This window comes from Ctenopharyngodon idella, chromosome 21 (assembly GCF_019924925.1).
Source record: "Ctenopharyngodon idella isolate HZGC_01 chromosome 21, HZGC01, whole genome shotgun sequence".
Lineage (NCBI taxonomy): Eukaryota > Metazoa > Chordata > Actinopteri > Cypriniformes > Xenocyprididae > Ctenopharyngodon > Ctenopharyngodon idella.
In genome coordinates this window covers 23,638,127-23,660,262 of record NC_067240.1, presented here as the reverse complement: position 1 = coordinate 23,660,262, position 22,136 = coordinate 23,638,127, and the positions used below count along the sequence as shown (strand labels likewise).

Here is a 22,136-nt window from a genome sequence, read left to right as displayed (position 1 = left end):
TCATTTCTTCTCATAAATCTGTTCTAAATGTTCAGAGACTGATATTGTAGACATTCAATCAGAACACCAAAGACAAGTTAATATTACTGTAATATTTTTGGATTTTGCAACAAAATGCATTGCTTCTAAATTGTGCAAGAATAATATGGTGACCCCAAATGTCTATCCAATGTCAAAATAAAATAAATAAGTTAATCAATTAAAGAAAAAAATTGACAGAATTTGATATTATTACTGTACTAATAGTTACACAATTATAGTACGTAATTATAGTCTTATCTTTTTTTATAAATCCATATTATAGATCTTAGTGTAAACAATTTATCCATGCATGTTTCATTTTTAAAACTCTTTTTGACCTCATAATATTTCATTTTAAACTTCTAGTGAAAACATCAGACTTCTCTCTGGTGAGAAGTAAAAATAATTAAGTGGCTTTTGTAAAGTCACAATAATAAATAACTACTACTGTAAAAAGTTGTAAATAAAACTTATTATAAAAGATTATTAGAGTATATTTTACAAGAAAATACTTTAATTCAATGTGTTACTTGCATTTTCTTTGTAATTAATTGTGAAATTTACTAGCAATTTCTGAGTGAAAATTGTTTCTACACCATTTTTTTTTTCAATGTATATTACTTTAATAAAATCTCTAATTGTTTGGGCTGTACAAAATAAATGCCTGAAAATCCAATGGTTAATTTTGTCTAAAATCTATTATTTAAGTTTTTTAATGAAAGAAATTAGTATTTGACTAACAAATATTTTTAAGATATACTTCATATTTTTTATGATTTTCAATCAAAATATTTGAGAATGGAGAAATTATATTGATCAGTTTCAAGAACTACAATTATTACTTATTTCAATATTCTTCACCTTTAACAACAATCTAAGAAACTTAGTATGTTGATACAATTAACAAATTCAGATTTTTCCAGTATACTTTAATACAATTTTTCATTTTTGGGTGGAGTATTTCTTGAAGGTCTGTTTCAGGTCTGGTCACATCCAGTTCTGTTTAGTTTCAGTTTTCATGGACTTTTTGTTTGTTTTCATTTTTCACATGTTCCTTTGTTCAGTTTCCCGCCACTCATCTGTCTCCATGGTTACCGTCATCATTAGTTCATTCTGCTCAGCTGTGTAGTTCATTACCTTGTTTGTGCACATATATAGGTCCCTCCTGTTTAGTCACTCCTTGTCCATTCACCGTTATGCTTATGTGTGTTGCTTATATTGTCACCTGTTGGAATTATCATTAAAACCTGCCTTTTGGATTTATTATCTTCATCTGTGTCTACCTTTCTGCAACCACCGTGACAGAAAAGAAAAAAAATTGTAATATTTACTTGTAATCTGGTGTAATTTAATATAATCAGACTGATTCAGTCATATTAAAGAACATTTTATGAATAAAATCAGTTAAAGGGATAGTTCACCCAAAAATGAAAATTATGCCATGATTTACTTGATTTACTCAAGCCATCCTAGGTGTATATGACTTTCTTGTTTCAGGCGAACACAATCGGAGATATATTGTATATATGTATATAATATACATACTGTGCAAGTCGACTTGTACCAAAAGAGTAACTCGTGACGTGATGTATGATGCAGGATATAGGAGTATCGTAAGCTTAGACACCTCTCGGGGTTTAAACAAATAGGGCTGTGCAACAAACTCAAGCTCCTCTTCTCTTATATCGAAATCCTCAGACATTTCTCTTTAAAAATTATAGTTTTAGACTTCTAATTCATGACCGGTGCTTTGTTTTGATCTATCCTCTGCGCTTCCGCGTTCATCATTACATCGTGTGTCGGGTCAGGGTTACTCTTCCAAATCGATGCGTACGGCCGCCTGCCCAAAGCTAGTTATTATAGTTAATAAAGTTTAAATATGGATATTTTTCTTAAAATTTCTTTAAAAAAAAAACATCAATTTGCTAGAAGGCCTTTATTAACCACCCTGGAGTCATATGGATTACTTTTATTATGGATGGATGCATTTTTTTTTTTTTTACTTCAAAATGTGGCCCCCCATTAAGAACCATTATAAAGCTTGGAGGAGCAAGGATATTTTTTAAAATATATCTCTGATTGTGTTCGTCTAAAAGAAGATAGTCATATACAGCTAAGGGTGAGTAAATCATGGAATAATTGGGTGAACTAACCCTTTAACCATGCATGAAGCATTTATTAGGTTACATAACAAAATATTTTGACAGTGTATCTCAGGAAACAATTATTGTAACAATATGTGCACACTGAAAAAGTGCAAAGCTCCCATTCAGCTGTTACTTTACAGACAAACCCCTTGGGTGACTATGTACCTTTCACAAGATATTGACTTTTCTCAGTAGCCTGCCTGTGAACTGTCTGAATCAACTTACCCTGCGGATATACATGGCTGATTCGTTCATGAATGTCAACGATCAAATAATCGTCAGGCTGGATTAGAAGCTGATAATGTCTAGAGCTATCTTCCTATTTAAATCAGGGATTAAACCTATGCCTCAGCTCAAGCTCAGTTATGTCAATATAAAATGACTAAATATAATATTTGACAATTATTGGATAAATGCAATTAGTGTGTCAAAACTATAAAGAAGCATTGGCTATATGGGAGCAGAGAGACGGTTAAATAAAACACTGAATCTCTGCTGAGACGTTATAAGAGACGAGGTTAATTTAGCTTCCTCCATCTCACTGAACACACAATGTTCTAAGTATTGTGCTTAACAAGGATGGCAAATTGCCCTCATCTTTGTATGCAAGATCACATGTGAAAAACATGAGATTTGTCTGAAGTAAGGGTTTAAAGCTACGCTGACACGAATGACAATTGACTGCTTCAGAACACCTTTAAATTCAGGCTCTAATAAGCATGATGTATGTGATCATACATCATAATTTGACAGTTCATTAAAAAATATTTTACACCTTGTCTGATTGACCCTGCTCAATTTTTCAGACATAGATTGTGACAAGTTTTTGCACATACTGTGAACAAAAAGTCAGCAAATCTCATTACTCTAGTTGTGATGCAAGTCCATGCTTTTAACCTTTAAACAGATTGGAGGGTTTAACTAGAAATTGCACGACCACACGTTATTGCTACAAGGAGAACAAAGCAAGGACCGAATCTCACCTTATGTGTTTCAGAAACCATTACAGTGTGATGTTCAGGATCACCTGCTGTAACATCACGCAGGCATTATCATATATGATAAAACCCAAACTGAAGATTAAAGGCAGGCGGATAATATTAATTTTGAGTGCAACAGTCAGGTTCCAGAAGTAAAAAGAAAAATCCCATTAATACCCATAGGGGTGTTAATTTTTATTATCTTATAAACCTGTAAAAACAGACCTACTGTAAGCTATGATGTTGCTAACTGAGGATTTATGCTTTTGTTGAAGCCATCAGCCTGCATTATTTTAACTTATTAGTTAAAGGCACACTATGTAAATGTTCGCCACTAGAGGTCGCTTATTCAAAACAAAGGCGTAGCTTGATGATGCCCTGATTTCGCGGAATCATGGGAGGTGTTGTCTTCACGTCTACAGCCAGCGGAAAAGAATTGGGATGGGACTTGGGCAGAAATCATATTGAGTATGATGTCATTAATAGGCGACGCACGGACACAGTCCGTGTCCAGGTTAAAATTGCTTATTTCTCTGGATTTAAACATTCTTGGAAACATTTTGGATAATGTAAGTACACAAGTCAACAAAATATATAACATTGTTCTAATGGTTTTTGGATATTTTAATCCAAAAATCTTACATATTGTGCCTTTAAATAATCATGTTTAATCACAAAATGATCGGGCCGGTTTTTCCTCTTCGGACAGTCCTAGGTAATGTCCCGATTATCTTGATGGTTCTACAGATTATTTTATCAGATTTTCCTGTGGTGTGAGGTGTGTTAAGAGTGACTGAATTTGCTCGGAAGAACGTCGGAGCCACGTCATGGCACACCACACACTTAAGGAGCAAAACGGTTAAATTTAGGACTTTTTGTCCTCATGTTTGTGGTCTCTCACATTTTGAAAATCTTATAAGATTTTAAAAATCTTTTAGTGTCTACCCAGCATAATAGCTGAATTCCTGATGAAAAACTACATTACCCATGATTCTTCAGAGAAATCTCCACCAATCAGAGAACTGCGAAAGGCAAATTGCGGCAAACAAACACTTTATCGCTCACACGCTTCAATGAAGCCATGAATGGCAGTGGCTGCATCTGAAATCACATGCTTCCCTGCTATATAGTAGGCAAAAACAGTATGTGAAAAGAGTAAAAACTGTAAAAGAGTAAAAAAAAAAAGTTCAGTGCTCATCCAATGGACATTTTACTATCCCATGAGGCCATGGGAGAGGATTTGTGAATGGTGCTGATAGGCCACATGACAATTAACAGATGTAGTATGTGCAGATTACATTCATAATATATAGAACATACTTTTTAATGGTTGCAAAATAATTACTTATTTTATGAAGTACCTACTCAATGAATATGCGATTTCAGACGCAGCCGTAGAATCAGCTACCCTATCTTATATGTGTATGTATATGCAATATATTGTTTCACTATGTCTTTTTGTCTGATTTTCAACCACTTTTTTTTTTGCTTCAAATCAAAGGATGGTTGGTTCGGTTCATGGCTTATAGGAAAAATGAATAAGAAAAATTCTTCCATGGCCAAGATCGCTGAAAAAGTGAGCGGGCACTAATGCACTTACTTTCAGTAATACTCCATTCTAACTGGTCAGTGATCTCTCAATCCAGTGGTCTAATATATCCTTCAAGTGGAGTCGGAAATATAGGCCCCGTCCCAATTCCCCCCACTTGTGCATGATCGTGGAGTCAACAAGAGCGTAGCGTCCCATTTGTCATTTTAGGTTTCAGAAGGGTACTCTCGTCTCGAGCACCCTCTTTGCGGTCGATATAAGTCATTGATGTGCACTTTGTGCAGCAGGCTTCTACTGGACAGTCAAAGCGCAGTTACGCCACGAAAGTGCAGACTTGTTGGAAGAATGTGAGTGTTTAAGGTGCCATTTAGGACAGGGCCAGGGGCGTAGCCATCATTTCAGAAGTGAGAGGGACAGAAATGTCAGGTGTAATACAGTTTTTATCTGACCTTTGTCTGACGAATTTTATTTTTTATCGCATCTGTTGTTTTTAATTCAGTAAGAAATCAAATACACTGCTGAAATTCCCCTCCCCCCTATATTTTATGACAATTAACAGTTATGCATTAAGTCCTCATGGATTTTATACAATGTAAAAAAAGATCACATAAGGCAGAAAATATACAGTAGTACCTATCAAAAGTTTGGAAACACTACAATTGTTTAATGTTTTTGAAAGAAGTCTCTTCTGCTCACCAAGGCTGCATTTATTTAATCAAAAATGCAGTAAAAACAGTAATATTGTGAAATAATATTACAATTTAAAATAGCTGTTTTCTATTTGAATACATTGTAAAATGTAATTTATTCCTGTGATCAAAGTTGAATTTTCAGCATCATTACTCTAGTCTTCAGTGTCACATGATCCTTCAGAAATCATTCTAATATGCTGTTTTGCTGCTCAATTAACATTTCTGATTATTATAAATGCTGAAAACAGTTGTTCTGCTGCATATTTTCGTGGAAACCATGATACATTACGTTTTAATAAAAGTGAGGGTGACACATCCCCCCTTCCCCCGCGTATTCTACGCCAATGTTTAGAGCACATGAATGACCAAGCAAAGTTGTAGTTACCTGAAAGTCACAAAAGGTCAAAAAAGACAAAGATACAATACTGTGTACTTAACGCGTTTAATTAGGAAAATAACTACGTTCTATGAAGCATTGCGAATTGTAAAATCAAATGGCTAAATTTAACTTTTAAAAATGTTGATTATTATACATATAAAGAAACAATATATTTTACATATACTGCAATATTTATATACTATATATATATATATATATATATATATATATATATATATATATATATATACACATACACTGCTCAAACAAATTAAAGGAACACTTTGAAAACATCAGATCTCAATGGGGAAAAATATCATGCTGGATATCTATACTGATATGGACTGGGTAATGTGTTAGGAACAAAAGAATGCCACATCATTTGATGGAAATGAAAATTATCAACCTACAGAGGACTGAATTCAAAGACACCCCGAAAATCAAAGTGAAAAAATTATTAGGCCATTTTGCTGAAATTGCATTGCAGCAACTCAAAATGGTACTCAGTAGTTTGTATGGCCCCCATGTGCTTGTATGAATGCCTGACAACGTTGAGGCATGCTCCTAATGAGACGATGGATGGTGTACTGGGATATTTCCTTCCAGATCTGGACCAGGGCATCACTGAGCTCCTGGACAGTCTTGAGGTGCAACCTGACGGCGTCGGATGGACCGAAACACAATGTCCCAGAGGTGTTCTATTGGATTTAGGTCAGGCGAGCGTGGGGGCCATTCAATGGTATCAATTCCTTCATCCTCCAGGAACTGCCTGCATACTCTCGGCACATGAGGCCGGGCATTGTCGTGCACCAGGAGGAACCCAGGACCCCCTGCACCAGCGTAGGGTCTGACAATGGGTCCAAGGATTTCATCCCGATACCTAATGGCAGTCAGGGTGCCATCGTCTAGCCTGTAGAGGTCTGTGCATCCCTCCATGGTTATGCCTCCCCAGACCATCACTGACCCACCACCAAACCGGTCATGCTGAATGATGTTACAGGCAGCATAACTTTCTCCACGGCTTCTCTACACCCTTTCACATCTGTCACGTGCTCAGGGTGAACCTGCTCTCATCTGTGAAAAGCACAGGGCACCAGTGGCCGACCTGCCAATTCTGGTGTTCAATGGCAAATGCCAGTCGAGCTCCACGGTGCCGGGCAGTGAGCACAGGGCCCACTAGAGGACGTCAGGCCCTCAGGCCACCCTCATGAAGTCTGTTTCTGATTGTTTGGTCAGAGACATTCACACCAGTGGCCTGCTGGAGGTCATTTTGATAGAGCTCTGGCAGTGCTCATCCTGTTCCTCCTTGCACAAAGGAGCAGATACCCGTCCTGCTGATGGGTTAAGGACCTTCTACGGCCCTGTCCAGCTCTCCTAGAGTAACTGCCTGTCTCCTGGAATCTCCTCTATGCCCTTGAGACTGTGCTGGGAGACACAGCAAACCTTCTGGCAATGGCACGTATTGATGTGCCATCCTGGAGGAATTGGACTGCCTGTGCAACCTCTGTAGGATCCAGGTATCGCCTCATGTTACCAGTACTGACACTGACCCTAGCCAAGTGAAAAACAGTCAGAAAAGATGGGTAGGGAAAAAAATGCCAGTGGCCTCCACCTGTAAAACCATTCCTGTTTTGGGGGTTGTCTCATTGTTGCCCATCTAGTGCACATGTTGTTAATTTCATTAACACCAAAACAGATGAAAATGATTAACATCCCCCTCTGCTACTTAACTGACCAGATCAATATCCCAGGAGTTTAACTGACTTGATGCTATTCTTTGATTAAAAAGTGTTCCTTTAATTTTTTTTGAGCAGTGTGTGTGTATGTGTGTGTGTGTGTATATATATATATATATATTACTGTATCCTGTGCATGACTTGTATGTCATTTGAAGTGCTTCATAGGCTTGAAAATGTATTCTCATTCTTATTTTATTCAATTTTGTTGTGAATGGCAGGTAATTTTCTACCTCATTTAATACTTTCAGGTGTAGCAAGTTTTTTTTAGACTAAAAAAACATGAAAGGAAGACTGAATTAAAGAGTGAGAAAGGATTTGTCAGACGGCAAATGAATGAATCAAGAAAACAGAAGTAGCAAGGCGCGAAAAAGAAAGAAGCACACAGTTTAAGAGACTCTTCACATCACCCTGAAGATAATTTGACTCATTTCTGAAAAGAACTGTTTTTAGATCAGTCTGAATGGCCCTGGAAGAAGAGTGGTAAATGCTTTGCATATTGCCAGCAGGTGTTCAGCCTACACAGAAAAGCAAAAGACCAGGAACGGTTCTGTCAGAATATGTGAGCACAGCGTCATTAATGAAAACCCTGAGGGAACAGGACTTCTTTTGGGTCTAATCTGGTCTGGTTGTTTCCTTTCTATGGATCACATTATGAAATAGGTTTCAAAATCAGTTGGTGTGTTATAAAATGTAACTACATCCCCAAATAATTTTTTTGTGTTATTATGATCTTTGACCTACAATAAGCAAATGTCCTTTATAGCCAGTGGACTTTATAGTTATTATGCTTAAGTGTAAAAATGGACTGTAAACCTCTTTGAAAAATATGTTCTGTTTTTTTCATAGAAAGGTTCATTGGCACATTTTATTAAAGTGCTAATTTACGTGATCACACCAGGTTCATAAACAATTAAAGTTTATTAAAAATTAAAAAGGCATGTTTGGACTAAGGAATGTTGAACACTAATCATGTCTGTTTAATTTTTAAGAACTGAATCAATACTAATCCATCAATATATCAATAATCACCTTTATCAAGGCTCTTCATTGTCATTTATACATGACACATCATTTGTAAACCATATGGAAGCTTAAATTATTACACATTATATGTGTTTATTTTATTTGTAACACCTTGCTTCAGAATTATGTTTAACATATTGACCTTCAACTATGAGCCTCAAAGGCTTGGTAACCAAATAATTCATACAAATCAAATTACAGAAAATAAATCTGAATAAAACAGACATTATATAATTGAAATGCAAATGGTGATTGTCTTTTAAATGTTTTTAAAAATACATAACACCCATAGACTTGTGTTGAGTTTTGACAGTACAAATGTAATAAGTATGCTAAGAAGACAATTCTTAATCAATACATAACCCATATTTACACAATAATATGAAAATATAGGTGAATGTCATTTACACATTAGACTTTAGATGGGATTTCAAACATACGATTGGCTTATAAATAACAATAAATTATAATGTTTCTTTAAACATTATTAAAATTATTTTTACATTTTCTGCTAAAAACGTGAGTAGATTGTTAACAATCGACTGCATTCCAGCTTTTCGTAAATTATGTATAAACTAGGCAACATATTCATAACTCTAGTACAGATGGTTCCCCCAAAGTATTTATAGTTATATGAAAATAAAATGCAAGTTCATACAAATTTTAGGTCACATCAAGTCACAGGCCAAGCACTTTATACTATACAGATTATTTCAAAGCAGCTTCACGGTAATAAACAGCAAAATAACAGTATTAACGTAGCACATTTTTCAATTATGAAACAAATACAATTTCAACTGTAAAGCAGCTCTTTCAGTGGCATGTGCTCAAAAATCTCATTCAGTGGAGTGCTGCCACCCTGTGTTGAGTCTTTATAGGCCTAACTCATTATAAAGTGCTGATTGAGAACTTTTACTCATCAGTGGATCTATTTAAGATAAATCTACTGGGAGATGTTGTTTGAAATACAATCTGTGATGTCAAGAGTCAATTGCTGGAAATTATGGGACTCAAAGGAAGACTCAGAGAAGGATATGTGATTATGTACTGCTATTACTGTAATAAATAGACAGAGATGTCAGGGTTCTGTAATGTTCTACAAGAAATAGGACCCAGATGTAAATGAGCAGACAAGGGGTTTTTATTAACAAGACTGATGACTTGAGACAGCAGGGAGAGTGAGGTGTGAAACAGTTCAAATAGTAGGGCAGGGTAGATGACACGATGACAGGCAGGAAGGATGACCACTGAGATCGTCAAGTTGGCAATGACGCGAGTAGAGGGAGCTCCAAAGGAATGACCAGGCAGGAACACAAGGAACTTGTAGCTTGATGTAGATCTCAGATGTAGCACCAGTCTTGCTGCCAGGTAGAGGCTCACAGAACCAGAGGCTTGAAACTTGAGTTAGATAGCACCAGTCAGGCTGCCAGGCAGTTAAGAGTCAGTGGCCAAGGAACTCCGGATACAAGGCAGGAACACACACAAAAAACATACAAGATGAGACATAAGACAAGACAGACAAGATATAACAACAATTAAGAGAACCAAAAATAAACCGATAAGATTAGACTAGAGAAACAAAAAGTAAAGAAATAAATATAACTAAGCAAACAAATGAAAATAGAGAGTAAAAACAAAAGAACTAATATCCTAGAAATAAAAAAACTGGAATAGCAAAAGAAAAACACGACTTAACAGGGAAAATAAGAACTGAAGGAGAAAATAAGAAAAAATTCTAAAACAAAAGAGAAACCAAACTAGGTTAGCTAAAACTAAGCAAAGCAGGACTAGAGAAAAACAAAATAGCAACAAGGATACTCTGTTACTGAAAAAGATAACTTTGGCTCAATTCTCAAATTAGACTTTTATTTCTCAAAACAATAAGTTCAGGTCTCTAAACAATTAGTTTCTTGTTCACATCATATTTGGATTTCTTATTGAACTTTTAACTTTTTCATCATTTTTGCATGTGTTGTGGCACATGTGTGCAAAAGAATAAGACAATTGTCTACAATTTGCACAATAACTAAATGCACATGGCTTATTGATCAAAACTGATGAGTTGATTCTCAGTAAAACTGTCAAACTCTTCACAACTTCTAAACAATCTTTCATCGCGTGAGACTCCACATGCAAAATGATCCATTCAGTTATCAAAATCTGTCATGTATATTCCATAAATACCTGTGACATGGAATGTTTGTAATGTCTGCTGATTTGGCAAATGGCCTGCCATAATGAAATAGGAATAACAATCTTACCTACAGGTGCTGGTCATATAATTAGAATATCATCAAAAAGTTGATTTATTTCACTAATTCCATTCAAAAAGTGAAACTTGTATATTATATTCATTCATTACACACAGACTGATATATTTCAAATGTTTATTTCTTTTAATTTTGATGATTATAACTGACAACTAAGGAAAATCCCAAATTCAGTATCTCAGAAAATTAGAATATTGTGAAAAGGTTCAATATTGAAGACACCTGGTGCTACACTCTAATCAGCTAATTAACTCAAAACACCTGCAAAGGCCTTTAAATGGTCTCTCAGTCTAGTTCTGTAGGCTACACAATCATGGGGAAGACTGCTGACTTGACAGTTGTCCAAAAGACGACCATTGACACCTTGCACAAGGAGGGCAAGACACAAAAGGTCATTGCAAAAGAGGCTGGCTGTTCACAGAGCTCTGTGTCCAAGCACATTAATAGAGAGGCGAAGGGAAGGAAAAGATGTGGTAGAAAAAAGTGTACAAGCAATAGGGATAACTGCACCCTGGAGAGGATTGTGAAACAAAACCCATTCAAAAATGTGGGGGAGATTCACAAAGAGTGGACTGCAGCTGGAGTCAGTGCTTCAAGAACCACTACGCACAGACGTATGAAAGACATGGGTTTCAGCTGTCGCATTCCTTGTGTCAAGCCACTCTTGAACAACAGACAGCGTCAGAAGCGTCTCGCCTGGGCTAAAGACAAAAAGGACTGGACTGCTGCTGAGTGGTCCAAAGTTATGTTCTCTGATGAAAGTAAATTTTGCATTTCCTTTGGAAATCAGGGTCCCAGAGTCTGGAGGAAGAGAGGAGAGGCACACAATCCACGTTGCTTGAGGTCCAGTGTAAAGTTTCCACAGTCAGTGATGGTTTGGGGTGCCATGTCATCTGCTGGTGTTGGTCCACTGTGTTTTCTGAGGTCCAAGGTCAACGCAGCCGTATACCAGGAAGTTTTAGAGCACTTAATGCTTCCTGCTGCTGACCAACTTTATGGAGATGCAGATTTCATTTTCCAACAGGACTTGGCTCTTGCACACAGTGCCAAAGCTACCAGTACCTGGTTTAAGGACCATGGTATCCCTGTTCTTAATTGGCCAGCAAACTCACCTGACCTTAACCCCATAGAAAATCTATGGGGTATTGTGAAGAGGAAGATGCGATATGCCAGACCCAACAATGCAGAAGAGCTGAAGGCCACTATCAGAGCAACCTGGGCTCTTATAACACCTGAGCAGTGCCACAGACTGATCGACTCCATGCCACGCCGCATTGCTGCAGTAATTCAGGCAAAAGGAGCCCCAACTAAGTATTGAGTGCTGTACATGCTCATACTTTTCATGTTCATACTTTTCAGTTGGCCAAGATTTCTAAAAATCCTTTCTTTGTATTGGTCTTAAGTAATATTCTAATTTTCTGAGATACTGAATTTGGGATTTTCCTTAGTTGTCAGTTATAATCATCAAAATTAAAAGAAATAAACATTTGAAATATATCTATCTGTGTGTAATGAATGAATATAATATACAAGTTTCACTTTTTGAATGGAATTAGTGAAATAAATCAACTTTTTGATGATATTCTAATTATATGACCAGCACCTGTATCACCCAATCAAGTTTGGATGCATACAGTAGGCTATATAAAGTTTTCCTAGCACAATCACTACCATTTCTAAATCCCTAAACAGCAGCAGCAGTTTATTTTTGTAGAAATGTGTTACATATAAAATGAAAATTCACAGTTGCTTGTTGTGGAATAGCAAGATGTTTAAGAATGTGTGGTGTTAGGGGAAGACATAATAGAATATGTAAAAATGAACAAGCAACTGTGAATTTTAAGTTTACATAAAATTTATTTCTACAAATATGTGCTGTATATAAAAAAAATGTTCAGTCCCACTTAATATTAGGTGTCTTTAACTACTATGTACTAACATTTAAATTATTTAATTTAATACAATGCACTTACTGTGTATTTTTTTTAAACCTGCATGTAATTACAGCTAATTAAATCTAGAATTATACTGTTGACTATTCCGTTACCTCTTAACCCACCCTTAAATCTACCCATACCACCAAACCTGTCCCTAACCTTACCCGTATCCCACTTTTCAATAGCACCACAAGTGTTTTGCAATACAATATGAACACAATAAGTACACTGTACTTATTTTTTATATAAGTACACAGTAGATAAGGACACATATAGTGTGACCAAATGACCAAACATTTTTTTGTGTACTACAGTATTGACATTACATATTAAATTTTTACCTATCTGTATCTAAAAAGCTCCATGTGTGACACAGGAGCATTCAGCTGGACAGAAACTGACATTCTTGTATAGTTTAACTAAAAAGTAGAAAAAATTTGTATATAACAAATATTTCCATAGTGAAAAAAAACATCTAAACATTTTGAGCAGCGTGGCTCACACAATGACAAAAACACTTGCTATTTTGGTGCCATTGGTCAATTTACTGACACAATAACTAGGTTTTGAAGCATGAATTAAATGCTTTGGGTGAGTAACTACATTTCCAGGCATGCACATTCTGATGTTTCAGTGAAACGTTGTGACAATTGCACTTACAGTTTAAAGGCTGTTTCGAGAAATGTGCCAAAGCGATTGAGAAAAACTGTAAATGAGGACAAAACAGACAAGACTGTCAGGGCAGGATCCTGACAGATAGACAGACAGAGAGACAGACAGACAGATAGAGAGATAGACAGACAGACAGACAGACAGACAGACAGACAGATAGATAGATAGATAGATAGATAGATAGACAGACAGACAGACAGACAGCAGACGGACGGACAGACAGACAGACAGACAGACAGACAGACAGACAGACAGATAGATAGATAGATAGATAGATAGATAGATAGATAGATAGAAAGCAGACAGACAGACAGAAAAACAGACAAACAGAAAGACAGACAGACAGACAGACAGACAGAAAAACAGACAAACAGAAAGACAGACAAAGACAGACAGACAGATAGATAGCTAGATAGACAGACAGACAGACAGATAGATAGATAGCAGACAGACAGACAGAAAAACAGACAAACAGAAAGACAGACAGACAGACAGATAGATAGATAGATAGATAGATAGATAGAGAGACAGACAGACAGACAGACAGATAGATAGATAGATAGATAGATAGATAGATAGATAGACAGAGAGACAGACAGACAGATAGAGAGATAGACAGACAGACACATAGACAGACAGACAGAGAGACAGACAGACAGACAGATAGATAGATAGATAGATAGATAGATAGACAGAGACAAACAGACAGATAGATAGATAGACAGACAGACAGAGAGACAGACAGACAGAAGACGGATGGACAGACAGACAGATAGATAGATAGAAAGCAGACAGACAGACAGAAAAACAGACAGACAGATAGACAGACAGACAGACAGACAGATAGATAGTAATGCTGGGTAAACAATATCGATTTCTCGATTTTAATCGATTCTCATTTTTACGAACGGATATTGATTCTTAAATCTTAAGAATCGATTAGTCTAGTCTGTTTTCAGCTGATGAATGAACAGAACATGTAGCGCGCCTCCTATCCAATAAATCGCAATAATCTTTGTTACTTTTGATATGAAGCAAAGTCTCAGATTTCAAATGACGTCCATCTTATTATGAGATTCAAAAAATAAATACAGTTTTGGCGCTGTTAAATGTGGCGTGACGGATCGCTGTAGCGCCTCAGTTAAAGAGAAGCGGCAGCACGGAGTGCATGTGAACATCCTCTCCTCCGCTTTAATACCAGTTACAGCGCGAAATAAACATGACTAAACATCTGAAGATATGTTAAAAGATACAGTACAACTTACCGAAATCCGTATCATGTGTAATAGCTCAATCAGTGTTTCAACTGCGGAAAGACGTCAATAAAACAGCTTGTAAACAATGTCACGTAACGTCACATTTACCTCAGAAAAACATATTCATTGACTATAAACTCATTAGTCAGCTAGAAAAGTGAACTCTAGAAAGCAGCATTCTGATAAATATAGCTATGCACCATTACATATTCATTATAATGTTCTTCAATATTTAATGCATGTTTGAATAAATCAGTTATGACAGCCACGATTTAAATTACAAAAAAAAAAAAAACGAATTGGAGTAGAAATATGATTATGTAGTTCTAAACTTTATTTATTATAAAAAAACATAATTGAGTGTAATTTAAGTGTTTGTATATAAATAAGTTAATTTTAACCTTCATTATTATAGTAAAGTAGTACCAACTGACTCCCATATGTAGTTTACAATTGCACTTACAGTTTAAAGGCTGTTTCGAGAAATGTGCCAAAGCGATTGAGAAAAACTGTAAATGAGGACAAAACAGACAAGACTGTCAGGGCAGGATCCTGACAGATAGACAGACAGAGAGACAGACAGACAGATAGAGAGATAGACAGACAGACAGACAGACAGACAGACAGACAGATAGATAGATAGATAGATAGATAGATAGATAGATAGATAGACAGACAGACAGCAGACGGACGGACAGACAGACAGACAGACAGACAGACAGACAGACAGACAGACAGACAGATAGATAGATAGATAGATAGAAAGCAGACAGACAGACAGAAAAACAGACAAACAGAAAGACAGACAGACAGACAGACAGACAGAAAAACAGACAAACAGAAAGACAGACAAAGACAGACAGACAGATAGATAGCTAGATAGACAGACAGACAGATAGATAGATAGCAGACAGACAGACAGAAAAACAGACAAACAGAAAGACAGACAGACAGACAGACAGACAGATAGATAGATAGATAGACAGAGAGACAGACAGACAGACAGATAGATAGATAGATAGATAGACAGAGAGACAGACAGACAGATAGAGAGATAGACAGACAGACACATAGACAGACAGACAGAGAGACAGACAGACAGAGAGACAGACAGACAGACAGATAGATAGATAGATAGATAGATAGATAGATAGACAGAGACAAACAGACAGATAGATAGATAGACAGACAGACAGAGAGACAGACAGACAGAAGACGGATGGACAGACAGACAGATAGATAGATAGAAAGCAGACAGACAGACAGACAGAAAAACAGACAGACAGATAGACAGACAGACAGACAGACAGATAGATAGTAATGCTGGGTAAACAATATCGATTTCTCGATTTTAATCGATTCTCATTTTTACGAACGGATATTGATTCTTAAATCTTAAGAATCGATTAGTCTAGTCTGTTTTCAGCTGATGAATGAACAGAACATGTAGCGCGCCTCCTATCCAATAAATCGCAATAATCTTTGTTACTTTTGATATGAAGCAAAGTCTCAGATTTCAAATGACGTCCATCTTATTATGAGATTCAAAAAATAAATACAGTTTTGGCGCTGTTAAATGTGGCGTGACGGATCGCTGTAGCGCCTCAGTTAAAGAGAAGCGGCAGCACGGAGTGCATGTGAACATCCTCTCCTCCGCTTTAATACCAGTTACAGCGCGAAATAAACATGACTAAACATCTGAAGATATGTTAAAAGATACAGTACAACTTACCGAAATCCGTATCATGTGTAATAGCTCAATCAGTGTTTCAACTGCGGAAAGACGTCAATAAAACAGCTTGTAAACAATGTCACGTAACGTCACATTTACCTCAGAAAAACATATTCATTGACTATAAACTCATTAGTCAGCTAGAAAAGTGAACTCTAGAAAGCAGCATTCTGATAAATATAGCTATGCACCATTACATATTCATTATAATGTTCTTCAATATTTAATGCATGTTTGAATAAATCAGTTATGACAGCCACGATTTAAATTACAAAAAAAAAAAAAACGAATTGGAGTAGGAAATATGATTATGTAGTTCTAAACTTTATTTATTATAAAAAAACATAATTGAGTGTAATTTAAGTGTTTGTATATAAATAAGTTAATTTTAACCTTCATTATTATAGTAAAGTAGTACCAACTGACTCCCATATGTAGTTTACAGCATTAGTTGAGAGATTTTTTTCCGCTAGAAAATTTAACATGTACTGTAACTGATATACTACATCCAAAATAATCGATATCGAATCGAATCGCAAGCATGTGAATAGAAATCGAATCGAATCCTGAAAATTGTTTCAATACCCAGCCCTAATAGATAGACAGACAGATAGAGAGACAGAAAAACAGACAGACAGATATTTAGATTTTGACATTATTAATTATTGTTTGCCTGTGAATCTGTGGCAGTCTTGCAGTGCACATTTTTGTCCACTAAGGTGCGCCATACAATTATACTGTAGAACTGAAAAACCAAATGTCTGTATTTTATTTTTGCATTATGTAAGTTATAATGTAAAACAAACAAACAAACAAAAAACTTTCGATTGTCAAATAATCATTAACAACATCATTACATTACTATAGCCTCATCAATTAATCTCAAATCATATATTCATAATTTAGCCTATCTTTCATGTTTGTTGTATAGCCTTCCAGATTGGATACCTACTCGTCCTTTATTATTACTCCTTTCCATAATTTAACGATAAAGTAATCAGAACTATAAAATATCACAAATGGACGGAAATTACAATGTGGTGACCAAAAATGTTCAACAAATCAAAACAGTTTTTATTAGCTTTTTCAAATTAGCTACGTCTAGAAATCACTTCACTGAAATTAAATTTTAACTTTGTAACCAGGCACAATTTATTTTAGTCTACAAAACTTCTGTACTTATTACACTATCAAGACCACATCGTTTAGGTAACCCCCCCCCCCCCCCCCCCCCCCCCCCCCCCAAAAAAAAGTGCTTTGATTTTACATGTCAAATTTGATTGGTAATTTTTTATAGACCATTAAAAGCTGCAAAATGGGTTAAAACCCTTATAAGCATGTGAAAACTTCACAATTCAGTCTACGTGTTACAAGACCTACATTTCAGGTCACTAGACTCCAACACTTTTTAGCGTTTAAAACAATAAACTATATAAAAAAAAAGAAATTAAAAAAAAAGAGCACTGTATTCTCTCATTTGCCTTGAATTTAGGCAACTATAGACGATCACCTTGGCCGTGTCTGAGAACCTTAGTGCGCTGCCTACCTAGACAGCATTTTGGAGCACCAAAAATGCGCGTTCCGATTTCTTTGTGATCAGGCAGCACACTAGGTTTTGAGTCACAGCCGCGTATGCTTATACCTACCCCGCCTCTCTCCAGCTGATGCCCGCGCCCTGTCAATCTCTATCCCGGCAGAGAGAGAGAGGACGGGGGGAAACCGAACCAGAGCGGGTCCGCGGGGGGAAGAGGCGCATGAAAACATCCATGGGTGGCTGTGTGGGCAGTCATCATGATTCTTCAGGCAGTTTAAACGAAAACTCGGACGGAACCGGAGGTAGGAAATGAAGCATATCCAGGAAATGCGAGTCAATTTGTGCTGTTTTGGGTCTGCGCTGCTTTCCTTGTCTCCTTCTCGGCTTGTTAGTGCTTTGAAACATCGTGGTCGGTTTTGCGTCGCTTTGTAAGACTCGATCGCCCCTCTCGGACACGCGCCTGGCTTTAGAAACAATTAAGACTGTGATTTCGTGATTATGCAAATGTTTTCATAATTCTCCCCCACCGCTCTTTGTCTTTGGGCAGTGAGTCGTTTTGCATATAACACCTTCCTACTAGCTGGTTAGCTTTAGCTGTGTGTTATATATAAAGAGAGAGTGTGTTAGCTGCATGGCTAGTGAGTCTCTGTTTCTTTTCTTTTTAGTAAAATGTGGGTCATGGTTTTGCCTTGGAATGCAGAAACATCCCTGGTTATTCCCCATCCTTGTCTTTATCTCATATATTGGAAACCACTTGGTTTCAAACATTGTTTATTCATTGTTCATTTATGTAATCTCATATTTAGGAGTGCTGTTGTACTGAATATTTGCATGGCTGTAATTTGGCCATAAAGCACAAGGCCGTGCTGATATTCAGACCAACAGCACGATTGCGAGTGTGATATTGCTTTTATACAACCTGTATAACTTTTGTTTAAAAAAAAAAAATTAGCTAGTTAAATCATTTTTTTTCCCTCCAAACAAAATACTTTCAAAAATAATTTCAGAGGAAACAATTTTTGTGAAACTATTTCTGTGATTGACTGAAAACCTCTGGAACGTGAATATGAGTGGAGCAGAGCAACAAAGATGCCCCTCCCCCAGAATCACACCCAAAACAATTGTTTTATATAATTTAAATAATTGTAATAATCATTCTAACTCTATGAGAATAGAGAAGTCTACATCACATCTATAACGATAATGACAAAGAGGAACAATATCATTGGAATCACTTTCAGAACTATTTATTTCCAGCTTATGAACAAAAGCATTTAAAATGGCAGACAACATAACTGCTGTAAACAGAACATTATTGTTCCTTAGCGTGGACGTTAATATAGTTATTGTTATTATGGTGTAAACAGGCCTTAAAGGGTTAGTTCACCCAAAAATTTAAATCCTGTCATCAATTACTCACCCCCATGTCGTTCCAAACCTGTAAGACTTTCGTTCATCTTCGTAACAAAAATGAAGATCTTTTTGATGAAATCTGAGAGCTTTCTGTCCCTCAATTGACAGCCTATGCAACTACCACTTTCAAGTCCCAGAAAGGTAGTGAAGACATCATTAAAGTACTCCACGTGACTCCAGTGGTTTACCTCAGTTTTATGAAGCGACACGAGTGCTTTGCGCAGAAAAAACAAACACATTTTGCCACTTTATTTAAAAAAATATTAATCTCCAACACGCGTTCACGCAACAACTTCTGCTCTCACATCAACACAACACGCATGCGTTGTGGTGGAACGTGTGTTGGAGAAGATCTTAAAAAGATCTTCATTTGAGTTCTGACGATGTATAAATGTATAATATTCCTGTTCTATGAGAATAGGACAGTCCACAACACAGAAGAATGATATTGTGTGAATCACTGTCCATGTTTTTATCATTTGTCAGCTGTAAAAAAAGCTGTGAACAGCTTGTGAAAGTGATTATTGTTCTTGTATGTTGTTATCGTTATAGTCGTGGTGTGGACTTATTCTAATCTACTATTAAATGGTTATAACATAAGTTTTGTAGTTATTGTTAAATCATTCTCGTACTTAGTATGAATGGCTCTCAACTCCACTCGGGTTTCTGCATGTCACGTTAGTGAGAGAAACCGGCAATGTTGGAGGGAGAGAAAACATAGATGGTTTATTTTAAAAAAAATTTGCTCCCAACTCCTGTGTCACTGGCAAATCTACTATAATATAATGAAAAAATAGTGATTGATTGCAAAAACATTATTTTGTCACAATAATATACCACTATAATTTTGAATGGCTGTCAGTGGAGAGAACCTTTTTGCCTCATAATAGCTAGCAAGGGCTAATTGGACCAAACCTTGACCCCTTCAGACAAAAATAATTATTACCCAGTGCCAAATGATTCACTGATATTTGTGGTATGTTTTGCTGGAAGAGAAAGACTAACATTTAAATGTGTATGTTTTTACTACTGTAGTACACTAGCATATATGCTAAATTACCTCAGGTATAACATGCGTGGATTAAAAGCCACAAAACTGACTTCTGTTTCATCACAATGATTGAAGTCTTCTGAGTTTGTTAATAGTTCAGACACTCGTGATTTCCCGCTTGTGTTACAGATGTCCCTGCTGATGTCACAATCAAATTCATGTTTTTGTTCGGAGAAGTGCTGATATACAGGAAGCTTGACTGTTCCTTGTGCCAAAACACAATATGGATGATGTATAAAACAATATATAAGATGTCAGCAATCACTGCTCTTCTCTTTCAGGCTCCCATATGGTGAACAAAAATAGCTTCTAGACAAAGCCTATGGGACTAAATTACTCATCATGTGTCATTATTGTAATGAGAGCGGCACCCTTAGATGAAACCCTGAACAGTTTCTGAAATTGACAGTTACCTGCAGACTTAATGGCTGCTAATTTTCCACAGCTCACGGCGCTTGATTTGGATGTCAACAATTTAACAGCTCCTTGGGGATGGAGGTAGTTGTGCCACAAGGGATTGCAAATGTTTCGAAGAAGTAAAAGCAAAGTTTGGGTTGAATATGAAGTTTACTAAACCATAATGAGCCTTTAATATATATAGGTGTAATATAACCTATTCTGCGTTCAAACGCACGCATAAAACTAAATACGGATTACATAATCGAGAGTATTTGTTTTCACTTTGAATTGTTGTTATTGTGATTTTTACTCAAACAAAAATAGACCTTTTAGGTCTAGTAGACCCAGTTTCGAATGATGTATTACTCTTATCTGTATGACCAAAAATGAAAGAGTATTTTAAGTTGATTCTGCTGTTATCAAGAAAAAATGCAAGTGATCGTGCCGGCGCCTCAATGTCATGCAGCAAGCGCGCTAATACTTAGCTTCCACACTCCGCGGGTTAACGTTAGAGCGAGAGTGGCCATTTAAAGTTGCTACTAGTGCTGTCAATCGCTAAAAAAAAAAAAAACTAATCACACACTTTTTTTTTTTCTGTAATTGTGATTTTAATATTTTTATATTGTAATAATTTCACAGTTACTCTCCAAATTAATGTACAAACGACTTAATGACAGTTTATTTTAAATATTTGTTTAATGGCATCTTTTTATGAATAAAGGCCAGTATCACTGATATTAATACTGGTACTGATGTCTATGAAATTGATTTTTTTTTTAAACATTAATTATAGAAATTCAACATTACAGTATAACTGAAAGCTGTCAATGACAACATTTATGTCAACATTTATCAAGCTTTTTTTTTTTTTTTTTTTTTTTTTTAAATCTTTTAATTTAAGTGAACTTAAAACAATCTTCACATAAACCCATTATAATAAATGTCTTATTTACCTGTGGCCTTCCTACGTGTCTAACAGTTAGGATATATACAGAAATAGTTATCAAACACTTTGTACAAATTGTAAATTAAATATAGATTAATCCTTATTGAAGCTACAATTTTCTGTTACCTTTGTTCTTTGATTAAAATCACAGACATCACAGCAACTGGTTTATTAGGCTGCTGTCACTTTAAGACCTGCTGCTGCTGAGCATGACGCAGATCTGACGTGCATCTTTAAGTTCATTTAAGACATTATTTAACTCATTTAAGACTGCTCTTGAAAGGATACTTGATAAAATGGGCATTTTGGCATAATTCTGTGTGTTATTGTTTGTTCAAGCGTGAAAGAGAACTCTACTGGTGCGTGTCTTTCTGTGCGCATGAGTCGTGTGCTTGT

General features: G+C 36.2%; 1 protein-coding gene and 1 long non-coding RNA gene across 3 annotated transcripts in view; one reads left to right on the top strand and one right to left on the bottom strand.

Annotated features, from left to right (window-relative positions):
• Positions 1 to 9,649: 9,649 nt before the first annotated feature.
• LOC127503563 (uncharacterized) lies at positions 9,650 to 18,291 on the bottom strand. Its single transcript, XR_007927118.1, has 2 exons — positions 18,044 to 18,291; positions 9,650 to 9,986 (listed from the first exon to the last, which is right to left on the bottom strand). It is a non-coding gene; the product is annotated as an uncharacterized LOC127503563 (long non-coding RNA).
• Positions 18,025 to 22,136, top strand: part of ubtd2 (ubiquitin domain containing 2) — a 37,424-nt gene continuing 33,312 nt past the window's right edge. For both annotated transcript variants that reach the window (XR_007927115.1, XM_051877531.1), the window contains exon 1: positions 18,025 to 18,233. Coding sequence is in view for 1 of the 2 variants with exons in the window: in XM_051877531.1 (XP_051733491.1) it covers positions 18,062 to 18,233 (172 nt within the window). In the remaining variant the exon portion in view is untranslated. The remainder of the gene's footprint in view (positions 18,234 to 22,136) is intronic.